Source organism: Bos taurus, chromosome 20 (assembly GCF_002263795.3).
Source record: "Bos taurus isolate L1 Dominette 01449 registration number 42190680 breed Hereford chromosome 20, ARS-UCD2.0, whole genome shotgun sequence".
Taxonomy (NCBI): Eukaryota; Metazoa; Chordata; class Mammalia; order Artiodactyla; family Bovidae; genus Bos; species Bos taurus.
The window spans coordinates 42,222,524-42,244,545 of record NC_037347.1 but is presented as its reverse complement, the minus strand read 5'-3'; the positions used below and the strand labels follow the sequence as shown (position 1 = coordinate 42,244,545).

General features: G+C 38.4%; 1 protein-coding gene across 5 annotated transcripts in view; it reads left to right on the top strand.

Moving 5' to 3' along the window:
* Positions 1-22,022, top strand: part of CDH6 (cadherin 6) — a 150,455-nt gene that overhangs the window by 110,214 nt on the left and 18,219 nt on the right. For 3 of the 5 annotated variants that reach the window (XM_010816814.4, NM_001034640.2, XM_059878763.1), the window contains exons 3-7: positions 3,715-4,009; positions 7,407-7,526; positions 10,453-10,620; positions 14,170-14,357; positions 16,522-16,775. In XM_010816814.4, the coding sequence (XP_010815116.1) occupies positions 3,715-4,009; positions 7,407-7,526; positions 10,453-10,620; positions 14,170-14,357; positions 16,522-16,775 (1,025 nt within the window). Of the gene's footprint in view, positions 1-593; positions 699-2,449; positions 2,605-3,714; positions 4,010-7,406; positions 7,527-10,452; positions 10,621-14,169; positions 14,358-16,521; positions 16,776-22,022 lie in introns of those variants that run through there. The other 2 variants (XM_024981339.2, XM_059878762.1) reach the window with 2 other exon arrangements.

Below are 22,022 nucleotides of genomic sequence, written 5' to 3'. Positions count from 1 at the left end.
CTGGTGTTTGTTCTATAAGTCATCAACATGGTGTCTCCTGACAGCTAAAAATAAGTTTCTGATTACTTTTGCCTGAATAAATCTTGTGACCAGATATGGTATTCACCTACTAAGTGTGCAGCGATTGCATATTGAAAGTGATGAAAGAACCAGTCGAGGGGAGTCTAGAATCTAGCGGAATGCAGAATATAATAAATCACATGGAAAGATAACAGTTGCCACCTGGTAGAAGAATACTGGCTTTTGATAACAGATTTTACCTCAGCGATACCGTGCGTTTGTTAAATGGGGTTTTCAAAGTCCTCAGAAAAGTTCTCAAAGTCAAAATAAAAGCAAAAACCTGTTTATTATGAACTAAGAGCTAATCATAGTAACAGTGTCTTAAATTTGGAAGACACTATAAAACACATGCTTTTATCCCATGTTTATGTAGGAATAAACATAGTCTTTGTATATAGTCTCTAAAGAGTGCTTCATGACAGCTTTGTCCTGTAGCTCCATTATCTTCATTTTCTGGTAAGGATCCCAGTGCTGGGAGGTTAATTGACTCTTCTATGATCTCACACTTGGTGAGTGAGAGGATGAGCAAGAGCTACATGTGGTTCTCCTGATGTGGTGCTCCCTGCACTGTGCCAGGCTGCTGACCATGGCTGCCCTGGAGCCAGATCCAACGGGCAATGACATCGCTTTCGTTACTCGTGAGTTAATGAAATAGCTTTTTAAGAGCTCTCTTCAGTCATTAGAATTTGACAATGGAGAGTTAAAACTTTCCCCAGTGGCTCTTTCTGTATAATCAAGGTTTCAACATTTTCTTAGCATATCACATTACACAAATCATGGTATGCACTTGTTTTACATTTCTTATTGCGTTTGTCTCACTTCTAAGCAATTTCTTCCCCGTTCGCATTTATCTTGCATTATTTCTGTCAAATTGCTTTCAAGGCTACTAATTGCATGAATAATATTCTCTTCCTCAAACTCTGCTGTTAACTAGCAATAGCCGTGTGGTGTTGGGCACAGTTTATCTCTCAAAATGAGGTGGTTACACAGAATAATCTATAAGTCTCTTCTTGCACTCAAGGTCTAACTGACTCTCACACGATCTGTGTGATTTGGGAAACTCTATGTACTCTAGACGGAGAAGGCAATGGCTCCCCACTCCAGTACTCTTGCCTGGAAAATCCCATGCACGGAGCAGCCTGGTGGGCTGCAGTCCATGGGGTCGCTAAGAGTCAGACACGACTGAGCGACTTCACTTTCATTTTTCACTTTCATGCATTGGAGAAGGAAATGGCAACCCACCCAAGTGTTCTTGCCTGGAGAATCCCAGGGACAGGGGAGCCTGGTGGGCTGCCGTCTATGGGGTTGCACGGAGTCGGACATGACTGAAACAACTTAGCAACAGCAGCAGCAGCATGTACTCTAGAGCCTCAGTTTGTTGACTCTGCAATGATGTGTTCAGTTAGCTCATGTTTCCCAAAATGAGTTTCTTGGAAAACTGTTTTGGGGAACATCAGTATGGATCACACCCAAAAAGGATACATAAGCAAAGAAAGTTCAGGAAAGCCAGGTCAAATAATGTTTAGTACAGTTTGGAACTGTAGGTACTCATAGCCTTTCTTAAGTTAATGGGCAGTGGGAGACTCCAAGAAAGAGGCAGAATATGAAGTATTTCCCAAAATTATTGGGCCACGGAACCTTTTTTTCTCAGCATTTTGTATAAATGATATTCCATGGGACACAGTTATATAAAGTCTGGATTACATGTTTTTAAGTCCCCCTTTTCTCCTGAGATTCTATTTTCAAATATGTTTGTAGAAGTTACTCTGAATATTCCATGCAGTGTTAATCAAGAGAACACAGAGTTGGTTTGCCTGTTGCTGGTGTTGCCATTACTATTGTAACATAGCTAATGCTCCACTTAGACAGAGTTGAAGTAAGGTAGAGATTGTTACCAAACAGAATTTGGGTCTGCTCAACTGCTAAACAGCAAAGCCAATCTACTGACTCCAGGTTGTAACAAAGGAAACTACAGAATATATTGTAGGCACCAAGCAAGAAGAATGGGCAGCTCATGCTCAAAAGACCCAGATTCCCTGATAGCTTTCAGGAAAGGGTTTTTAAAGGCAACATTTGGCATGAGAATTGCTGCTTACGGACCTTATTCTGACTGGTTGATGGTAAGGTAAAGGGGTAATGTTTCAGGAATCATAATCATCAACCTTCTGGTTTCAAACAATCTGGGGTCTACATGTTTGTGGTAGCATGTAAATCACCATCCTCCACCTTGTGTGGGGGGCTTAGCTTCTGCAGAACTCAAAATATTTGTCAGATTGTTATGTATATCTCTTAGGACTGTGTATAACTAGGACTCTGTCTTATCACTGAATGATTTGCTTTTCCTTTGTTTGTGCATTCCCTCACTTCCCTAATTAGTAACTGCTTGAGTCTGCTCTTTGGAACTCAGGCAAGGCCCAGGAGACTAAAGCCTTTTTCTACAAACAAGAAAGAAGAAACACAGAAGGGCTTTTATACCCAAGAGGACTGCACAGGGTCCTCACAGGTTTCAAGATTAGCAGCTTTCCTATGAACGCTAACCCTTCTGTATGTATACTTACAACTGAAGTCTTAAAAAAGTTCTTGATAAAAAGCACTTTTTGAAAAAATTTGTGAAGAGCCTTAGATTATCAGAAGACCTGTGAGACAGTGCCCAAAGTCTTGCTGAGGTGGGAAAAAGGGAACTAAAGAAACAGCAGGGAAGTCAACACAGTGGAAATGAAATTCAGAATAAGTAACATGGGCTACATGTTCAAGTTAAGATCATCCTCTTCACTTCAGTTGTGTCTTTATGTTCATTAGCTCAACCCTTTACCCAGACCCATTTCACTGGCTGTTTATCTTATCAGAATCTCTGCTTGATTGCCTTCAGGGGCAGAGAACCAACTACTTCATAAGGCAGATTATTCCATTTTAGGCTGACTAAGTTTTAGAAGGTCCTTTCCCATATTAAACTAAAATATGTGTTAAATATTCTTATTCCAAGTGACCGTGTAAATTACCTAGCTGGTGGGGATTCAAGGCATTGTCCCTGGCAGCACTTAAGATTTTTTTTTTTTTTCCAAACACTCTGAGTTGAATTTCATAAATAAATAAATTTCACACTTCCTAGAAAATTGACTATCATCTCCATCATATTAAAATAAAAAAGATTAACTAGCATCCCTAAATACACCAAGATAGCAAAGTGTAGATGCAGAATGTACTCTCTGATTAAAAAATTCAAAATCTTTTTCTCAACAGTGTATTGCTTCTCTAGTGAGTATGTGTACATAAAAGTGAGGGGGTGGCTGTATTGATAGAATCTGAAAACTGTAGTGAAAAGAGAGAAATAGTGAAAATAGTTCTGTTCCAGCCAGGCTAATGTGTCCTTGGGCATTTTTTTATTGTTCTGGCCTGTAGTTTTTGATTCTTCAAAATGAAGATTACTAAATTTTACACAAGTTCCAGTTCTGGAAATTTCTGTGATTATAAGGAAACATGCTCATTAACAAATGGCATTTACTATTGAGGATTTCAGTAAACAGTAAAAGAAAAAAATCTGCAACCCTTAGAAAGACTTGAATGAAAGTTAACATAGCATTGCATCATAAAGACAAACAGTTCAGGATCACATGCTTGACTTTTACTTTCTTTAATTTTTTTTTCCTACACTAGTTACATTCAGACCAGGATAGAGGAGATGGATCACTTAAATATATCCTTTCAGGAGATGGAGCAGGAGATCTCTTCATTATCAATGAAAACACAGGGGACATACAGGCCACAAAGAGGCTGGACAGGGAAGAAAAACCTGTTTACATACTTCGAGCTCAGGCTATAAACAGAAAAACAGGGAGACCCGTGGAGCCCGAGTCTGAATTCATCATCAAGATCCATGACATCAATGACAATGAACCAATATTCACCAAGGAGGTTTACACGGCCACTGTTCCCGAAATGTCTGATGTTGGTAAGTGAGATGTGATTCAACTCTTTCCTCTAGTACATCACCTGAATCAGGAATCCTCAGAGTGAAATTTGCTGAACTGAATGAACTTGGATGCTACATTCTAGATGCACTGTGTGTCAAACAATCCATTTAGGTCCTTTTTATAAGTGGACCAGTGTCTCCTAAGATTAGTCTTATTATTTTTAAGAAAACAGCATTTCCTCTAGTGATTAGGGAATGAAAAGTGGCAGAGTGAGAAGGGCAGGGAGAAGGAGAAATCATTTCATCTGTTTCCTCTCCCACTCTAAATGCCCACTTTATTTCTTGTTAGTCCTCTCTCTTTCTCTTAGCCCATAGTAGAATTGGGCATTGGGTAAGGATCTCCCCAGTGGAAAACAAAAGCCCTGAGTTTACAGTTCAGACTGAAGAGTAATTATATTTGAGAAAGAGACTCAAAGAAAACTTTTTTTAAAAATCCATGAATAATACACAGATTATGTCTATGGGATATATTCTTTATTAAGTGGTGAAAATTGAGACTTTCATAACGTTAATATGGTAAGTTAATACTCTGTGCAGAATTCTACTACCAATTTTAATGTGTGCATTTAGTTTGCTTAGATTGGGAAAATGTGAATTTTTCTTAAATTAAGAAAAAAATCCTACTGACATCATTGTTAACCACATTAAAACACTTCAGGAGAGACAGTGACAAATTTTCATCTACTTGTGTAAAGGGTTATTTTAAGTTTCACTCGGTGTCAAGTTCAAAAGGGCTAGATTACATAATAAAAACATTTCCATCATTCTGTGAGTCAGATATCAAGGATATTTCAGTTCACAGTTCCAAGACTTGAACAATAGCTAATCTACAGAAATGATTATAAAACATCCAAATGTTTCTCATGAAGAAGTTGCTCATCTCATTACTTGAAGTTGCTTTGTTTTGTTAGAAAAATCACAAATCATTACCAAAGTGGAGGATTAGAATTCTTTTAAACAGAAGATTTGTTCAGAAAAAAATATTTTTCATCTGTGTGGTAAAGGGCAAAAAGAATTAATGAAAGACTGTCTGGTCATCAGCACCATGCAGAGCAGCTAAAGCCAGATGTGAAAAGTGTGACTGTACAATATAAGGGGCACCATTTGCTTCTGAAGCCATTATAGAGTTAAATATGTTTTATCAATATTTGGGTGGTAGCTGGCAATAACAGGTCTTGAGGAAAAGAAGGCTTTTTCCGACTTGCACACAGGCGCAGTTATGTTGATATTCATCATTATCATAAATTAACAGGGCATTATCGTGAGCATAAAGGCATCCTAGAGGAGTCACATAAAGGTAATGGGACAGCAACAAGGTGGTATAGATGGGCTCTGGTACCAAATGGACCGGAGCTTGAAACTATCACTACTAATAAGCAACTATGTAGCCTTAGGTAAATAAACGACTTGGTGTCTCTGACCCTCCAGTTTCATATCTATAAAAGAAATAATAAACATCAACTCCTAAATCCTTACCATAAGAATGAAAGGAAAAAACAAGTGCACAGCCCCAAGTACCACATCAGCAACTAATAGGCACTCAAAATATCCAGATAATCATATTCTAAAAGCAATCAAATTTTGCATTGATGTCAAGTAAGAACATAGGTGTTTGTTGACTTCTACTATTAATTCTCACTCTAAAAGCTTATGCTTTCATCCTCCCCTCATTCCTTGCTAAATTACAAGGATGGATGCTCTATCTCATGTATCAACATCCAAGAGTGTGCCTCCCTAAGACAGTATAGTGTATTAGTTCAATAAATAGAATTGGTTAGATATTATAAAAGTAGGGTGAAAATTCCAGTATTCCCTAACTGTGACTTCCCTACCCTGTTCGTGGACAGGAGAATTCTATCAGTATGTTTACTCTGTCTAATACGAATACCAAAAATCATCCATAAAATGATGTTACTCAGAGGGTCTTACCTTTTTAAGAAGTCACAGACCCCTTTCAGAATCAGGTAAAATCTATGGCATTTCTCCACTGTGTCATATCCATCTAGGCATACACACAAAAATTTGCATGGAATTTCATGGGGATTAGGGGTACTTTGAAGGTTATTATTAAGTATGGTCTCTACAATAAGAATGCCAATCTGAAACAACATAGCTTAATTTGTACATTTAATTGTAATCATCTTTGGGGATTATAAATTCAGGATGTGTATTCTCCACTATTCCAATTAATTCTTTACTTAATCCAAAACTACTTCTCTTAAGGTTCAAGAGAAGGTCATTCAACATCTTATATTCTATCAGATAGATTTATCACCTAGATGCTTTTATTTATAAGTAACAGAAAACCCAGTTCAAATTACTGTAAACAATGAAAGTGTTTATTGGTCACATTAAGTCTAAAAGCAAAGTGGACTTTGAACATAGTTTGATTTGGATTCTAGCTATTTCTCTGTAATTTTGTCCTATTCAGCTTTGCCCTCGGACTGGCATTGCCAAGATCACAAAATAGCTGCTGCATTTTCAGGCTCCACACCAGCACGTTACATTCAGGGAGCAAAAGCACCTATGACACAACAAATTTTCAGCAAAATCACAAATGGCCCTCCAACTGAACAATACCTAAACTAATCCTTGTAGAGAAAGTAGTACAAGATGCCAATAGATTTAGGCCTAGACAACTTGAAAGAATCACTGTAGCAAAAATCCAATCAAATCTCACCCTTGGAGATGGATTGGAATCAGTTCCACCCAAAGTCATGATCCTTCCCATGCTCCCCTTTAATTTAATCCTTGTTGTTTTTAGTCACTAATGGGAAGTGAATCTCGCTCAGTCCTGTCTGACTCTTTGCCACCTCATGGACTGTAGCCCACCAGGCTCTTCTGTTCATGGGAATTCTCCAGGCAAGAATACAGCAGATGGGTAGCCATTCCCTTCTCCAGGGGATCGTCCCAACCCAGGGATCAAACCCAGGTTTTCTGCATTGCAAGAAGATTCTTTACCAGCTGAGCAACCATACCCAATTCTTTTGCAGCCCCATGAAGTGTAGCCTGCCAGTCTTCTCTGTCCATGGGATTTCCTAGGCAAGAATACTGGAGTGGGTTGCCATTTCCTTCTCTGAGGAATGATCCCAACCCAGATATCGAGCCTATGTCTCCTGAACTGCAGGTGGATTCTTTAACACTGAGTCACCTAGGAAGCCCCAATTTAATCCTTTCAATATTTATGAATGTTGCTCACATTCCTTGAGAATAAGAAATCCAAGGTTTTTTAGCCTAGCATCCTATTGTGGTTCTCCACTCCCTGGCCATGATAGTTTGGTATAGAAGTATGATTGTGCTTTTTCCTAATGTGTGGGTATTGAGGATCCATAATGAACCCTTCATTTATTTTCAATTCATGTTTCTTTCATTACAGGCACATTTGTTGTCCAAGTCACTGCAACTGATGCTGATGATCCAACCTACGGGAACAGTGCTAAAGTTGTCTATAGCATCCTACAGGGGCAGCCCTATTTTTCAGTTGAATCAGAAACAGGTTAGAATTCCTCTTGCATCTTCTTTTTAAGATATGTAATTTTAATTGACATGCTCAGCTGAGCTAGCAACTTTTAATAAAAACAATCAGTGTGATTGAATTTTCTTAGATTTATCTCCAAGCACCAGTGACATATTTGTAAACATGACATCCAGATCATTTTAATCAAGAAATCTGACAATGGATCTTTCATATACTGTGTTTATACAAGGGAGATTTGGAAAAATTACACATTACCTTACTATTTCCTCCAGTTTGAGATAAAACTAAAAGGCCAACCCCTTTTGATAGCCAAGATGGTTGTTTGCACATATTCTGATTCTTCTTTTTCTAGTTACTTAGTAGGATTGCATCTCTCTACCTTACAAGAAAGCTAGATGTAGCCATGTGATTTATTTGGGGCAATAAAATGTGGTAGTCATATGAGTCATTTCCAAGCAAAACTTGTAGACCTGGTGCATAATCCACCATTTTCCCTCCCACTTGCCACAGTGATCATGGATGGAAACCAGTATCAAGTGAGTCTTCAGCCTGAATGTCTAAAGGTTATCATGAGCAGATTTTCTTTCTGGCCTACTCAGAGCACTTTAGTTTTGTTAAGCCACTGAGATTTTACTTTGTTGGTTGTCACATTGTCTAGCTTATCTTAACTGATACTGCCCTTAAAAAAAATGGATTGCCTTAACTCTTTTTTCCACATCTCAGTTTTCTGCACCTTCTCCACAAAGTAGCATAGTATCTATGATGAACTGTGTTTTAATATATACAATATATACACTGGCTTAAAACTCAACATTCAGAAAACCAAGATCATGGCATCCAGTCCTGTCACTTCATGGCAAATAGACGGGGAAATAACAGAAACAGTGACAGACTTTATATTCTTGGGCTCCAAAATCACTGCAGATGGTGACTGTAGCCATGAAATTAAAAGATGCTTGCTCCTTGGAAGAAAAGCTATGACCAACTTAGACAGCATATTAAAAAGCAGAGACATTACTTTGCCATCAAAGGTCCATCTAGTCAAAGCTATGGTTTTTCCAGTAGTCATGTATGGATGTGAGAGTTAGACTATAACAAAAGCTGAGTGCTGAAGAATTGATGCTTTTGAACTGTGGTGTTGGAGAAGACTCTTGAGAGTCTCTTGGACTGCAAGGAGAGCCAACCAGTCAATCCTAAAGGAAATCAGCCCTGAATATTCATTGGAAGGACTGATGCTGAAGCTGAAACTCCAATACTTTGGCCACTTGATGTGAAGAACTGACTCATTGGAAAAGACTCTGATGCTGGGAAAGATTGAAGGTGGGAGGAGAAGGGGATGGCAGAGGATGAGATGGCTGGATGGCATCACTGACTTGATGGACGTGAGTTTGAGTAAGCTCCAGGAGTTGGTGATGGACATGGGTGGCCTGGCGTGCTGCAGTCCATGGGGTCACAAAGAGTCAGTCACGACCAAGCAACTGAACTGAACTGAACTTGTACTGTATAGTAAATTCCACATGTATTTTTGCTATCATGTTAAGAGTCAAATTCCTTTTACACAATTTTCAAGCTTCCATTATTGTTTGGATGTCAAACCCTTTCTAAGTTACTATATCTAATCAATGTAAGAGGTGCAATGAACTTGGAAAGAATCCCAAGGAGAAAGAAAATGTTGAGTTTAGAGACAATGAGGATGAAAAATTAGAATTATTCAACCTAAAGGACAAAAGGCTAAGGTGATCTCCGGTATTTAAATAGAGAAGTAATATTATTTGGAGAATAGAAAGCAGTTTCACTTTCACTGGAGCCAGCACCATAGGAAAAAAATTGACCTGTTGTCTGAGGTATTCTGTTAAAAATAAAGAAAGATATTTCCAGTCTCATTAGTCATTAAGCATTGGAATGTGCCACCAGAGAAGGTTATTAAGACTTCAGTGATTTTTGAAAGAATGTGGTTAATTTAAGCCTAAGCCTTACACAGAAAGTAGATGAAATTTTAGAAGTTCTTTAAACTAATTATTTTATAACTACCTAACAATAGAGATAATTTTTATCTAGCTGAAGAGTGTTGGTCACTGCTAGGACCTGTTGAACTAAAGTTTACCTCAGCTTTAGGGAAAAGATACTCTAGGATCATACAAGATGATTATTATAAGAGAACCAATACTGTTTTCATAAGACCATAGTTCTGTGGTTTAGAAGATCCTCAGAACATTCATTATGGTGGGTATATTTGAGGAGGCATCAGTCAATTCCAATCAGTAAAGTGAAACTCAAGAGTCAGTGCTAGTATACACACATACATATGCATGCTCAGTCAAGCCCAGCTCTTCTTGACCCGATGGACTGCAGCCCGCCAGACTCCCCAGTCCTTGGAATTTCCCAGGCAAGAATACTAGAGTGAGTTGCTGTTTCCTTTTCCAGTGGGTCTACCCATCCAGGGATCAAACCCACGTCTTATGCATCAGCAGGCAGATTCTTTACCTGCCTAGCCATTAGGGAAGTCTTTTCAAGTATACATGACTTTCTTAACAATTTCCTCATAATACACCTAATTGTCTTTTATTCTACTGTGGCATAGTAGTATACCACTGTGCCACATGCCAAGTTATGTTTTGCTGTGTCATCTTATCACACTTAACAGTTATACAACTTACGGTCTACATTACTGAAGGATGTGATTTACATTCGTTTTCATTCTTCTTGCATTATAGGTGAATGAGTGTGTGTGCGTGTAGGTTTTAATGTATCTACCTCCCCTATGTGGTTTTAATTGCCTTCAGTACAAAGGTCATCTATAATCAATCATCTTTATGGTCATCCATGACATCTGCATAGTGTTAGGCACATTGTGGGTGACAATCTATGTTTGTTTGCATAAATAAATAATTTTGGAAAGTATTTTTACTACATCCCTTTCCATTTCTGAATTTCATACCCACAGGTATCATCAAGACAGCCTTGCTCAACATGGATCGAGAAAACAGGGAGCAGTACCAAGTAGTGATTCAAGCTAAGGATATGGGCGGCCAGATGGGAGGATTATCTGGGACTACCACGGTGAACATCACGCTGACTGACGTCAATGACAACCCTCCTCGGTTTCCCCAGAGTAGGAACATTTGATTGAATGACTTTCTTCAGGGAACTTTTGTAAAACTGTAACTTTAAGAATGATATTTATTTTTTCTTTATTGTTATTAATTGCCAAAGTTAGTGAACTTAGTAAGAACTGGCACATTTATTAACAATGAGCTGACAGTACTAATGCTCAGTAGATGTAAACGTTTATCAGTAATTAACTGAGCAGTTGTCTGATATGTCTGTTATTATAAAAGCAATATCATTGTTTTATTTTTCTTTATTAATAAGACTACTACAGACATAAATATGCTTCTGCAGAACATATGTTTACAAGCATGCTGCTATTTGTTAGGAAGAAATCAACTGTATATTTTGTGAATTTAATCAGGCATATAATCTCCTTTAAGTCTTTGCAAGGGGAGGATTTATCATTTTACTGTTTCTAAAAATAAAACTGTAGAAATAACTATGTACTTAAACCATTTGTGCTCATAAATAGTTTTCCACATTATGGTTAACTGAGTTACCAAAAGTCATTTCTAAAATTTTTAACAATCATGATTAGATAAGATGGAAGATGAAGGAAGATAAGTGCCCACTCTTAAAGCAATACACTTGACCTTTTCACTTATAGACCTCAGGAGGTACTGGTTTTCATGTCATTTTTCTTCCAACATCAAAATTCCTTTCTGACCATAAGTCAAAGTCATGTCCGAATCTTTGCAACCCCATGGACTACACAGTCCATGGAATTCTCCAGTCCAGAATACTGGAGTGGGTACTCTTCCCTTCTCCAGGGGATCTTCCCAACCCAGGGATCGAATCCAGGTCTCCTGCATTGCAGGCAGATTCTTTACTGTCTGAGCCACTGGAGAAAACTATGTAATACCTGAATCCCTTCTTCTAGGAGAAAATAGTTGCCCATCATTAAGTACAAAACCTACTTACTCAAATGTGGCCGTTTTTTTAAAGCCAGTCAACTGATTAAGAGCTTCTTTTATAATGGAGATACACATGGATCAACAAGAAATACTTATATTTTCTTTACTTTTTTAAAAAAAATTATTTTTTATTGAAGGATAATTGCTTTACAGAATTTTGTTTTCTATCAAACCTCAACATGAATCAGTCATAGATATACATATATCCCCTCCCTTTTGAATCTCCCTACCATCTTCCTCCCCATCCCACCCCTCTACATCGATACAGAACCCCTGTTTGAGTTTCCTGAGTCATACAGCAAATTCCCATTGGCTATCTATTTTATATACGGTAATGTGAGTTTCCATGTTACTCTTTCCATACATCTCACCCTCTCCTCCCTTCTCCCCATGTCCATAAGTCAATTTTCTATGTCTGTTTCTCCATTGCTGCCCTGTAAATAAATTCTTCAGTACCATTTTTCTAGATTCTATATATATGCGTTAGAATATGATCTTTATCTTCCTCTTTCTGACTTACTTCACTCTGTATAACAGGTTTTAGGTTCATCCACCTCATTAGAACTGACTCAAATGTGTTCCTTTTTATGGCTCAGTAATACTCCATTGTGTATATGTACCACAGCTTCTTTATCCATTCATCTGTCGATGGACATCTAGGTTGCTTCCATGTTCTAGCTGTTGTAAATAGTACTGCAATGAACAATGGGATACACGTGTCTATTTCAATTTTGGTTTCCCTGGGGTATATGCCTACAAATGGGATTGCTGGGTCATATGGTGGTTTTATTCCTAGTTTTTTAAGGAATCTCCATACCATCTACTTTTTTCAAGTATTTAATCATAGTTCAGTTCAGTTCAGTCACTCAGTCATGTCTGACTCTTTGTAACCCCATGAATTGCAGCACGCCAGGCCTTCCTGTCCATCACCAACTCCCGGAGTTCACTCAAACTCACGTCCATCAAGTCGGTGATGCCATCCAGCCATCTCATCCTCTGTCATCCCCTTCTCCTCCTGCCCCCAATCCCTCCCAGCATCAGAGTCTTTTCCAATGAGTCAACTCTTTGCATGAGGTGGCCAAAGTACTGGAGTTTCAGCTTTAGCATCATTCCTTCCAAAGAACACCCAGGACTGATCTCCTTTAGAATGGACTGGTTGGATCTCCTTTTAGCTAAATGCAAAAACAGAATAGCTAACTGATTTCTGATTTAATGGGCAGAAGAAAGTTTTTATGAACCCTAAAACATCCATTCAGGAGCCTGACATGAAAAAATCAAGATCACCAACACTTTCTCCCAAAACCTCTTTTCTATGTGGGGATGGCTTGGAGAAGGCGAGCAGGAGGATTTACCCAAAGCTTGTTACCAGGGGACGTCCCCCTCTGCACTCTCTCCGAGAATAAACTGTGCTCCTTTCTGCATAATGTCCCAAGGTGAGGGATAGGAGAATACAGGAAGAGATTGGAGGCACCCAAGTACACTTCCACTTCCCTCATGATAAAACTGGCCTCTTCTATCATCTTATCAAGAATGAGCTCAATACTTAGTGAATTAAATATTATTAAAGTACTATACTTTAGTGGGCTTCCCTGATAGCTCAGTTGGTAAAGAATCTGCTTGCAATGTGGGAGACCTGGTTTTGATCCCTGGGTTGGGAAGATCCTCTGGAGAAGGGAAAAGCTACCCACTCCAGTATTCTGGCCTGGAGAATTCCATGGACTGTATAGTCCATGGGGTCACAAAGAGTCGAAACGACTGAGCGACTTTCACACTTTAGTAGTGTCATAGTGTAAATTTTCTTTCCAAGGCAATTTGTGTAAATGGTGGGTAAAATGTAATGTGTGAGAGTAGGATAACTTTTGTTTTGCTATTTTGGGGTGGAGGGTGGTGCTAAGGACCTGCTAGCCTGGCATACTTGAACTGAAACTCACAAGTAGTCTCCTTTGACTAATTTTCCAACATGAAGACATAAGAAAAGTGTATGTCTATATAATAAAGTTTTTAATCAGTAGTATAAATACAAGAATGGGAGCGATCCATGTATAAAAAGGACACTAATATTTAAAGGAAAAAAAATCAGTCAAACCTAGAAAAATTTTCAGAGCTTTATTCCTCAATGTATTTATCTATATCCTTAAATGCAACTAAACCAGCTCCACATATGAGTGAAGGAATCTCATCTCTACTTGGATACATTCTCTGAAGTGCTATAATTTGTTTTCACCTTCAGTTACTATTAGCAATGACAGAAAGAATTCTCAAAGAATACCTAGTAACTGGCTTAAAGTCTCAGTTCAGGTTAAATTCTTTTCTATTCTTTCTGCTAGATTACTGCACCCTCCTCTAACAGTTCAGGCTTTCTCACAATCACACCATAAACTTGGAAGCCTACTTACAGGACAAGAAGTGTTTTCCCTTTGCCAAGAGACAAGTCATGAAATAGAAGAAATATTCTTAACAACCATGAAAGTAAAAACATTAAAGAGACAAGGGCACCATTAATGATTTTAAGGAAAGCACAAATCTGCCTGCATCCATGGTACTATCTGAACAAACTGCTAGAAAGTGGGTTTCGTTTTTATTATGATGAGGCGTAATTAGTCTGTGTTTGACTTTATCTGTCTGGTAATTAATAGGTACATATCAGTTTAAAACTCCTGAATCTTCTCCACCGGGCACACCAATTGGCAGGATCAAAGCCAGCGATGCCGACGTGGGAGAAAATGCTGAAATCGAGTACAGCATTACAGAGGGAGAGGGGCTGGACATGTTTGATGTCATCACCGATCAGGAAACTCAGGAAGGGATTATAACCGTCAAAAAGGTAATTCATTTTTTAAAAATACTATGCAAATGAAAGCATTTATTTTTCTCTGGTCCCCAAGTAACTGGGGGCAATTACATCTCACATGAACATTCCTCTCAAGTCTTGCTTATTAATTTTTTTAAGAGTAAGAGTGTTGCCTGCATTGCACACATGCTAAGATGCTTCAGTCGTGTCCTACTCTTTGTGAGCCCATGGACTGTAGCCCACCAGGCTCCTCTGTCCATGGGATTTTCCAGGCAAGAATACTGGAGTTGGTTGCCATTCCCATCTCAAGGGAATCTTCCCAACCCACTGACTGAATCCGTGTCTCTTACATCACCTGCTTTGACTGATGGGTTCTTTACCACTAGCATCACTGGGCTGCCCAATTTTTTTAAAGACCTAGTCTAATTACAGTAAGAGTTCTTTGGTTGGCTTTCAGGAGTTCTCAATAATCTTATGCATTCATTAATTCTATACTTTTTAATAAATTTGTATTGAAAAGTTCCTAAGTAAATAGCATAAACAAATGAAACACATAAAAATACATGAATAAGTAGTATAACTGAAGAATAAATTTTAAAACAGACACCATTTGAATGTTGGAGATGCAATAGTACATTCAACAAGATGGTCTCTGCTCTCAGGGAACTGCTCTTATGGACAAGAAAGCAAATGAACAAAGAAACACATAGAACTACAAATTCCACTACATGCTTTGAAGGAAAGGAGTAAGACAAGCAGTGACAGAGATGGTTTGAATTAAAGAGAGAAGCTATAGAAAGACCACAGAAATAAAGTAACAGAATTTCCTGCAAGCTCTTTAGCTACTTTTTGAAATGCAATAATTAAGATTTTGTATTCTGAATTCCTATTTTTCTCCTATGTAATCACTACTTTGGAACATGCACACGAAAACTTTATGTTCTGAATTCTTATTTGTCCCCTATGTACCTATTTACCCGCAAAATTGTCATGGAGCAGTACACAAAAAAGTGGCAAAAATTAAAAATTAAAAATCAATAAACTGTGTGCTTCAAAGCTAAAAATAATATTAATTTTGGTTACTGTGTTTAATGAGTTCACTTTTGTCGTGTATGGTGTCATATTTTCTCTCTCCTTTGGTGTAATGTTTTATTTGCTGGTAAATATAAGCATAGGTGGATGTAAACAAGAAGAAAAATTTTCCTCTTAAGCTTTGGATTGTATGTCTTAATATCTGGGAACACAATAAAACATGTTTCAGTGACATTCAGATCAATGTTTTATACTATAATATAATTAGGAAGCCCATTAGTGTGCATTAACCTTTTTAATTTTCTTGGTGCCTTATCAGATTCATGCTGAAATTTTGCCTAGCCGACTAAATCACATTCACTAACATCTTGATTAATTGTGTTTCTAGTGAGCCTTGTCATATTATCATCTAAAACTAAAAGTCAGCAATAAGCATTTGGGTTCACTATGTCTCCAGAAGCAGAGATAACTTCTCCTACAGACCTCTGACAACAATGATCATTGCTTTCTTTGGCAAGTAATTAGCCAGATGCCCTTATCTGGATATCACTTGGAATATTTTAACACCTCATCCCAAAAACGAACAAAAAAATTTTTTTTAATCTATTTTATCTAAACAAGGAATAGAAAATTAGGCTGCAAACCAGCAGCTCTCCATCCTAGCTCTGATCTTAGTTCCTCCACCAGGGATCGAACACATGCCCCTATATTGGAAGCACAGTCTTAACCACTGGACCACCAGGAAAGTTCTTTGACAAATTTTAAACATTCAGTGACTGTTCAGTTAAAGCCAAATGTGATAACATCTGACACAGAATACTCTTCTACGTATTTGCCAACCTGCCCCTGGTGTGGCTTCTGATAGTCAGATATAAGGACTTTTATAAAAGGGGCCTCTTTAGGTTCTCTCCTGCTTCTAGGTGCCCTCTCCTGCCCATCATAAACTTTCATTCCTGGTGCATGATTTCTGCCCACAATTTCATCAGGATTGGTGGCATCTGAACTCCCATGTCTTTTCCCAACATTATGCTGTGTAGTAATGTCTCAAAGCAATATGATCACATTCATTTATCAGTGGTTTGCATTAAAAATGGCTCATGTCTTGACTTTCTGTGTCTTGACTGCTTTAAATATGTCATTTCTTCCTCCCCTCACTTCCCACAAGCTCTTGGACTTTGAAAAGAAGAAAGTGTACACCCTCAAAGTGGAAGCCTCCAATCCTCATGTTGAACCCCGCTTTCTCTACCTGGGTCCATTCAAAGATTCAGCCACGGTGAGAATTATGGTGGAAGATGTAGATGAGCCGCCTGTTTTCAGCAAACTGGCCTACATCCTGCAAATAAGAGAAGACGCTCAGATAAATACGACAATAGGCTCGGTCACAGCCCAAGACCCAGATGCTGCCAGGAACCCTGTCAAGTAAGCACACTTCTGTGACATGTCTCTTCCATAAGTTTGTTGATTTAAATTCAAATATTCACTTGCAAATTGGAAAGGATGAATCCTTTTTTCCAATTAGTTGTATCTTCCTTTAAAAACTACTTTAAAGTATTTTTACTACCTTTACACTTCTTGCACAATATAAAATATTATTTTAGCAACTAAATAAACCTTAAAAACTCAACATTTGGGGATTGCCCTGGTGGTTCAGTGGCTAAGATTCTGCCCTCCCACTGCAGAGGGAATGGGTTCGATCTCTGGTTGGGGAACTAAGATCCGTATACCTTCAGTCAGCCCCCAAAATTATATTTTTAATTTGGGAGGAAGGCATAAAATGAGCTGTAAGGAGTTTATTGCTTATATGGGAGTGGTACAAGGTAATGCAGTTGAATGGGCTGGGATTTCTTCTCAGGTCTTAGATTTGTCAAAGTTGGTGGAGGAAGCACTTTTAACAAAAAAGGCACTAGGCTTGAAAGTCTGTTTTTCGAGTGTGGAAGAATCTACCATATAACACTTACAGGCAGAATTATGCTCCATTTGGATGCGTAATTTTTTTCCTTTTGCAGACATGGATAAAAACAAGCACAGTTTCATGATATATGTCTGGGAAATCATGGGGAAATTAATAGAGTTGAGTCCAAATATCTACCAAGTAAGCAAGCTCTATTTTCCCTGTACATCTTCACTGTAAATTACATTGTAAGAAGGCCTCATGGCTCTTTGAGACCATCATTGCTTAAGTATGCTAGAATCTTATCACAAAAGCACTGGAATCCACAGTTTCAAGCCTTTACCCATAGCTTAGTTGACTGAGAAAAGAGCTAAACCAGAATAGTATTGTGTCTATTATTCCCCGTGAAGAAAGTAAGCAGGCTGAGAAGTTGTGCCAGTGAATCCAAAAATTTCTGCTCAGGGCACTTGCCATGTGCCAGGCTTGTTCCAGGCACTAGGGATATGAGTGAGAATAGTACCCAGTCCTGATTGCAGGGAGCTTGCATTCTAACTGGGGAAGACAGAAATAAGCAAACAATAAATATGTGACAATGTTAGTTGCTCAGTCATGTCCAACTGTAGCCTGTCAGGCTCCTCTGTCTATAGAATTCTCCAGGCAAGAATACTGGAGTGGGTTGCCATCCCCTTCTCCAGGGTATCTTCCCAACCCAGGGACTGAACCTGGGTCTCCTGAATTGCAGGCAGATTTTTTACTGTTTGAGCCACCAGGGAAGCCCTGTGATATGTCAGGTGACACTAAAGTGTAAGCAGCAAAATAAGACAGAGAAAACAAAGGGTGGGATTTCCCTGGCAGTCCAGTGGTTAAGACTCCATGCTTCCAATGCAGTGGGCTTGGGTTCAATCCCTGGTCAGGGAACTAAGATTCCCCATGCTGTGTGGCATGGCCAAAAGAAAGAAAGAACACAAAGGGCATCTGGATACTATCTTAGTGCAGTCAGGCCTGGCCTTGCTGGAAATCATTTGAGTAAAGCTTTGAATGAAAGGAAGGGATGAACCACACTAATATCTTGGGGAAGAAGGTGCCAAGAAGAGGGAAAAGCAAGGGGAGGATCTGATATCAGAGCTTGCCTGGCATATGGGAGGAGAGGCCGGCCAAGCTGAGAGCAGTCGCAGATGAAGAGAAATTATGGTATCAGGTATCAGGCAACAGAGGTTCGGTAGGTGGTGAGCGAGGCAGGTCCTACTGGGATTTGTGGGCCCTAGAAGGAAATGGCAACCCACTCCAGTACTCTTGCCTGGAAAATCCCATGGATGGAGGAGCCTGGTAGGCTACAGTCCATGGGGTCCCGAAGAGTCGGACACGACTGAGCAACTTCACTTTCACTTTTCACTTTCATGCATTGGAGAAGGAAATGGCAACCCACTCCAGTGTTCTTGCCTGGAGAATCCCAGGGACGGGGGAGCCTGCTGTGCTGCCATCTATGGGGTTGCACAGAGTCGGACACGACTGAAGTGACTTAGCAGCAGCAGTAGCAGCAGTAACCACTGTATTTTATTCTGATTGAGGTAAGAAGCCACTGGCAAGCTTTGAGCAGACTTAACTAATCCAAAACTACTGTCTAAATGGATCGCATTGGTTGTTGTGTGAAGAATATTTTTTTTGCAGATGAAAGACTTTGAGGTTCTAAGGCAGTTGTTTCCTAACTTTTCAGCCACTGAGCCCTTTGTTCAAATGAAATCTCATGGCAAGTCCCACAACTAAAACACAGAAATGCCTGGCTTATTTTCAGAGAATAATTTTAAATATTTGGGAAAAGAGACTTTCTTGTTTTATCATTCTACTGGAATATCTCCTTGGATTGCATGATGGGCAACCCAGAGTAGCCACATGAGAGCTCATGGGTCAAGGGCTCCTCCATATACATTTAACATTATTAATAAGGAAAATGGGCTTCTCGGGGAATGCTAGTGGTAAAGAACCCACCTGCCAATGCAGGAGACATACCAGACATGGGTTCGATCACTGGGTCAGAAGATCTCCTGGAGGAGGCATGGCAACCCACTCCAGTATTCTTGCCTTGAGAATCCCATGAACAGAGGAGCCCGGAGGGCTACAGTCCATGAGGTCTCAAAGAGTGGGACACAAGTGAAACAACCTAGTACGCAGCACGCAGCACACACGCAACAAGGAACTTAAACGATGGCCTTTGCTTACACAACAGGAATAACCTTGAGTACTTTCACAACGTGCTTTTACTCAAAGTTTGTGTGCTGCATAAGAAAACAATCGTAGTAAGTCAATATCAAGGCCAATTTAAATGGGCTAATGCTGGAAGTTTATAAATACGAACTTTGATTACCTCTTTGATCAGTCAAAATATTTTTAATGAAAGAGATAATGTCTTCTGGGAATTTAGGCTGCATTTTTGTATCTGTTTTACTTTTATACCACATACCACTTTTACCCATTGTATTTGTTTCATTATAGGAAGTAGTTAGCTTGTCAGAAGCTAGGTTGGCTGTCAACTAATTTTAAGATTTTTTCTGCCAGTCTTTCTCTGGTACATATGGATTTCATGTACGGACATAGATTGAAAGATAAAAATATATATAGATACATTGGTACATAGATGTATGTTCCAGTGGTTTCTTATATAGGAGAATTATAACTGATTCTTATATTCAGAAAGTACAACCATATATAGTTTTTGGTTATTCAAGACATAAATATGGAACAATTAAGTGTTAGATGCCATCTTAAGTATAATTAATACTAGAGAATTCTTTCCCAAATGTTAATTTATCATTATTTTAGCACAAATCTTTACTTCTTTGCTGCTGCTGCTAAATCGCTTCAGTCGTGTCCGACTCTGTGTGACCCAATGGACGGCAGCCCACCAGGCTCCCCCGTCCCTCAGATTCTCCAGGCAAGAACACTAGAGTGGGTTGCCATTTCCTTCTCCAATGCATTAAAGTGAAAAGTGAAAGTGAAGTTGCTCAGTCGTATCCGACTCTTCGCAACCCCACGGACTGCAGCCTACCAGGCTCCTCTGTCCATGGGATTTTCCAGGGACTCTTCGCAACCCCATGGACTGCAGCCTACCAGGCTCCTCTGTCCATGGGATTTTCCAGGCAAGAGTACTGGAGTGGGGTGCCATTGCCTTCTCCGCTTTACTTCTTTAGTCACATAAAATAATTTTCTTTCAACAACTTTATATCACGTGTCCTTTGATTTACATGGAAGTCATAAAATGTCACTCTGAATACTTATTCTGAAAATTTTACATGCAAATACATCATCTTTTCCTGACCCACAAAGCCCCCTTCAGGATACATAAGACAAATTATTGAATCACAGAATACAATAAAGTTCGAGGGGAAAAAAGGAGGTACCTAGCAGAATGATCCACTCTAATCATGAAGAATTGATTACCTTTTTCCTTACCAGTTATTATGACAATTAATATGACTGACAGTAAATTTCTGAATATAAGTAGAAATTACTTTGGAAAGAAAAACAACAAACAAATGAGGCTTTGTGTGGCTCAAGTGAGTCACTTTCCTAAACAACGTAGACATTTTAGGTCTTCTAATGATTTTTAAGTCCCCCAATTAAGGAAAGAAAATAATACAGAATTATGATATTTCCTAAATAGTCCTCTCTCTTTAAAATCAAAAGCCACCTTTAGGACTTCCCTGGCAGTTCAATGGTTAAGACTCTATACTTCTACTGCAGGGGTCATGGGTTTGATCCCTGGTTGGGGAACTAAGATCTTACATGCCACATGCCTGGCCAAAAAAATTAAGCAAGTAAATAAATAAAATGAAAAGCCACCTTCAACTAAAACTTCCTCACCCTTTATTTCAAAGTTTGATTGGAAAATATGGTTACTTGTAAAACTTAAAACCATAGCAGGAAGGAAAGAGACAGAACAAGAAAAGATTTCTGCTGTGTATAACTGTTAGAGCTTATAAAAGCAATAAGCAGCATGTCTTAAGCTTGACATTTTTCATGAAAGAAAAATATATATTTGTAGAAAATAATTAAATTCCTTACAAAGGCTATGAATACTGAGACTTCCTTTTTGGTAATAATGTCCTATAAATATTTGTCCTCTTCAAATTAAAAATGAAGAAAGGTGATCAAACAAGTTCATTGCAATTGATTAAATTCTTAATAAATGCTGATTCATGACATAAATGACAAAACAATAGCTCTTTCATCTGTTTCAATACTTTTGATAATAAGATTTATATAATCTTATAATTTATATAATCTTATAAATCTAGATTTATATAAACTGAAACTAAAATTCCAGCTTGATATATATGTATCCATTGTGAACTTCATTAATTCTCTTTAAAATCAGGTTTAAATACCCTACAATAATTGAATATCTATTTTTCAGACATCTGCTAGATGATGAAAAGAGATTTTATTAGGATAACATATATTGTTTATTATTATTCACTAGTAGTACTTTAAAACAAAATAATTGAAATAGAATCTTAGAATATAGTACACTATTTACAAGTTAGTAACAAATTTTTTTTTAAATGCATAATAATTCCACACATGTATGACTAGGTAAGACATTTACTTAAAATATATTTCTACTGAGCTGACATCTTAAAATCTCCTATCATGATGTACATTTTGAGAATGCAGCTGAAACGGGCAACTTTTTTGTTCCTAATAGCCTTCACATATCAACTTTCTTCTGAGTTTTCTCTTTAGGAATCCTCTATAAAACAGGGTGTATTATATATTTT